The sequence below is a fragment of the Cervus canadensis genome, chromosome 10 (assembly GCF_019320065.1).
Source record: "Cervus canadensis isolate Bull #8, Minnesota chromosome 10, ASM1932006v1, whole genome shotgun sequence".
Classification (NCBI taxonomy): Eukaryota; Metazoa; Chordata; class Mammalia; order Artiodactyla; family Cervidae; genus Cervus; species Cervus canadensis.
This window is the reverse complement of record NC_057395.1, coordinates 70,863,659-70,866,437: the sequence shown is the minus strand read 5'-3', so window position 1 is coordinate 70,866,437 and position 2,779 is coordinate 70,863,659. Positions and strand designations below refer to the sequence as shown.

General features: G+C 38.6%; 1 protein-coding gene across 1 annotated transcript; it reads left to right on the top strand.

The window, feature by feature from the left end:
* The first annotated feature begins 451 nt into the window (after nucleotides 1-451).
* Nucleotides 452-812, top strand: LOC122448514 (60S ribosomal protein L39-like). The gene has a single exon (XM_043479864.1). It carries the CDS (start codon nucleotides 502-504, stop codon nucleotides 655-657), a length of 156 nt encoding a protein of 51 aa, XP_043335799.1. The 5' UTR covers nucleotides 452-501; the 3' UTR covers nucleotides 658-812.
* Nucleotides 813-2,779: the final 1,967 nt, after the last annotated feature.

Genomic DNA, 2,779 nt, shown 5'->3' with positions numbered 1-2,779 from the left:
TTATAAAGTTGTCAAAGAATTGCCTTCAAAAATGCTTTCCAACTTCAGCCGATTTCGTGGGTGCATTACTTCAACCTTCCACGGAACAAATAATTTCCCTGTAAGATAAATCCTTTCAGTGTATGAAAAAACATGGAAGTCTTATTAGTTCCAAAATAGTTCCCAAAGCTTGCAAGACTATTGACATGATGTTTTGGATGAATCTGAAAAAACATTATGTTGAATGAAAGCAGCCAGACACAGCGTATAAACTATGACCCCATTTATATGAAGTTCAAGGATGAACAAAACTAATATCTGGTGATAAAAATTAGAGAAGTGTTTGCTGGGGGCAGGGATAGAGGAGCCACAGCAGAACTTTCTGGGGCCATGAGAAGACTCTCTACCTTGATCTGAGTGATGGTTACTGGGCTGTGTATATTTGCCAAAATTCATTAAGTTGTATTCTTCACTCTTTTCTCTTCTCCGCCATCCTATGTGCGGTTGAGTTCTGTCCGCACCATGTCTTCTCACAAGACTTTCAGGATCAAGCGATTCCTGGCCAAGAAGCAAAAGCAGAATCGTCCCATTCCTCAATGGATTCAAATGAAAACTGGCAATAAAATTAGGTACAACTCCAAGAGAAGACATTGGAGAAGAACCAAGCTGGGTCTATAAGAAGCCTCACATAAAAAGTGGCACACATGTTAAGATCACTTATTTAAGCAGCCGTATCACAGTGAGAACATCACTACTGTAATGCTTGGCTCCTGATGTTTCTTATTTCCTCACTATCAGTCTGAGACCAGTAATAAATATGATATGTTACGTTGGAAAAAAAAAAAAAAAGTTGTATTCTTCAGAACTGTGCATTTTACTGTGTGTGAATTATACATCAATAATACATGTTTAGGAAAAAAACTCAGTAACCGTAACTTAAAAGACAGTCGAGAAAATAGCAGGCTAATGACACTTAATATATTGCATATGCAAAAATACTATACAAAATATAGGTAATCTTACAATAATTTAGAAGAATAGTACATCACAAAAATGGCAAGGTTGTTTCAATATTAGAAGTTTATTACTATTGTACAATAATTCAAATTAGAAAAAGCAAATCATAATATTGAAATTAGCTTATTAAATGCAATTATTCATGATATTAATCCCTAATAAACTCAGATAAAAGAGATGATAAAAAAATAAAAAAAAAAAAGAGATGATACCTCAATATGACAAAAAAATCTATCTCAAACCAAAAGCCCAAGTCATCCTTAACAGTGAAACTGAATTAATTATCTCATTAACGCTGAGAACTAAACAAGGATGGCTACCGTTCCCAGGGCTATTTATTATTGTTCTGAAATTGCTAAGCAATATAAAAAGACAAGAAATAGATATGAATCATAACTATAGAGGAGAAAGATAAGTATCATTTTTAGTCCATGATAATATTGTCTTTCTAAAGAACTCAAGAGGGCCAACTGAAAAACAATATTCAGATGGACTACAAAATAAATATACAGGCACAAGTAATGATGTTCACTGAAGCATTGTCCTGAAGAACAATTGGAAAGCACCTAAATGTCTAATAATAGGAGATGGGATTAACAGAAGTGTACACACGCAGTAGAATATTATGTAGCAGTTAAAATGAAATAAGTAAATATAAAAATATTAAGTGAAAAAGAAAATGCAGGATGATATACACAGTGTGGTTCCTTAATGTTTAAAAACACACTACAAACTATGCTGTTTAGAAAATACAAAAATATGAATGTGAAAGATTCCTCCCAACTTTGGGATGCTAGTTGCCTCTGGGGAGAAAGAAAGGTAAATGAGACGGTGGAGGCCAGGGACTTCAGCTATGGGTGTACATTTTTTTTAAGGAATAAAAAGGGAAAGAGTGGGGGAAACACTCTTCATCTGAGAACCAGACCCAGTGTGCCAGAAATAATCCCCAGAAAGTTCCCTTGTGGCCCTACCACCCCCAGCAACCACATCCCTGATTTGTTACCAATGGTGACTTTTATCAGTTCTTGAAGTTTATTTAAAAGGAATCACAGGGGACTTCCCCAGAGGTGCAGTGATTAAGACGCTGGGCTTCCAATGCAGGGGGCACAGGTTCCATCCTGGTCAGGGAATTAAGATCCTGTGCCCTGGGGCACGGCCAGAAAAAAGGAACCATGGGCTGCCTTGCAAGCCTTCTTTGGTCTCCCTCCAAAGACTGGCCGATTGGCCTGCATTAGAACACGCGGTCTCTCCAACAGATATGTGGCAGTCTGAGCCATGGTTGAGGACCACACACCTCAGTGCTCTTGGCCGCCATGCAGGCCAGGGGTGCAGCCTCTCATGGGAGGCTGCTCAACTCAGGACACAGAGTAGATACCCAGAGGACAGGGAACCCCTTTTGACACTTCATTCACATCTGGTACTGATGGAAATTCCATTAGTCCAGTAGGAAAGACCCATTGGGAAAAGACTCTTTGCACATTATAGACAGATCAGAGTTTCTCTACCACAGCACTAGTGACACTTGGGATCAGATGATTCTTTACAGTGGGGACTGTCCGGGACATTGTAGGATGTTTACCAGCATCCCTGGCCTCTCCCCACTAGAAGCCGTTCCCCTCTGTGACAACTAAAAATATCTCCAGACTGCCAACTGTCCCCTTGGGAACAAAATCACTCTTCGTTGAGAACTACTGTGACAGAAAATAGATTAGACTGGGAAGGGGAAATGGGAAGTGATTTTTGAGGTTTGTATTTTTTTTAAGCTAAGAATAAAATTATTAAG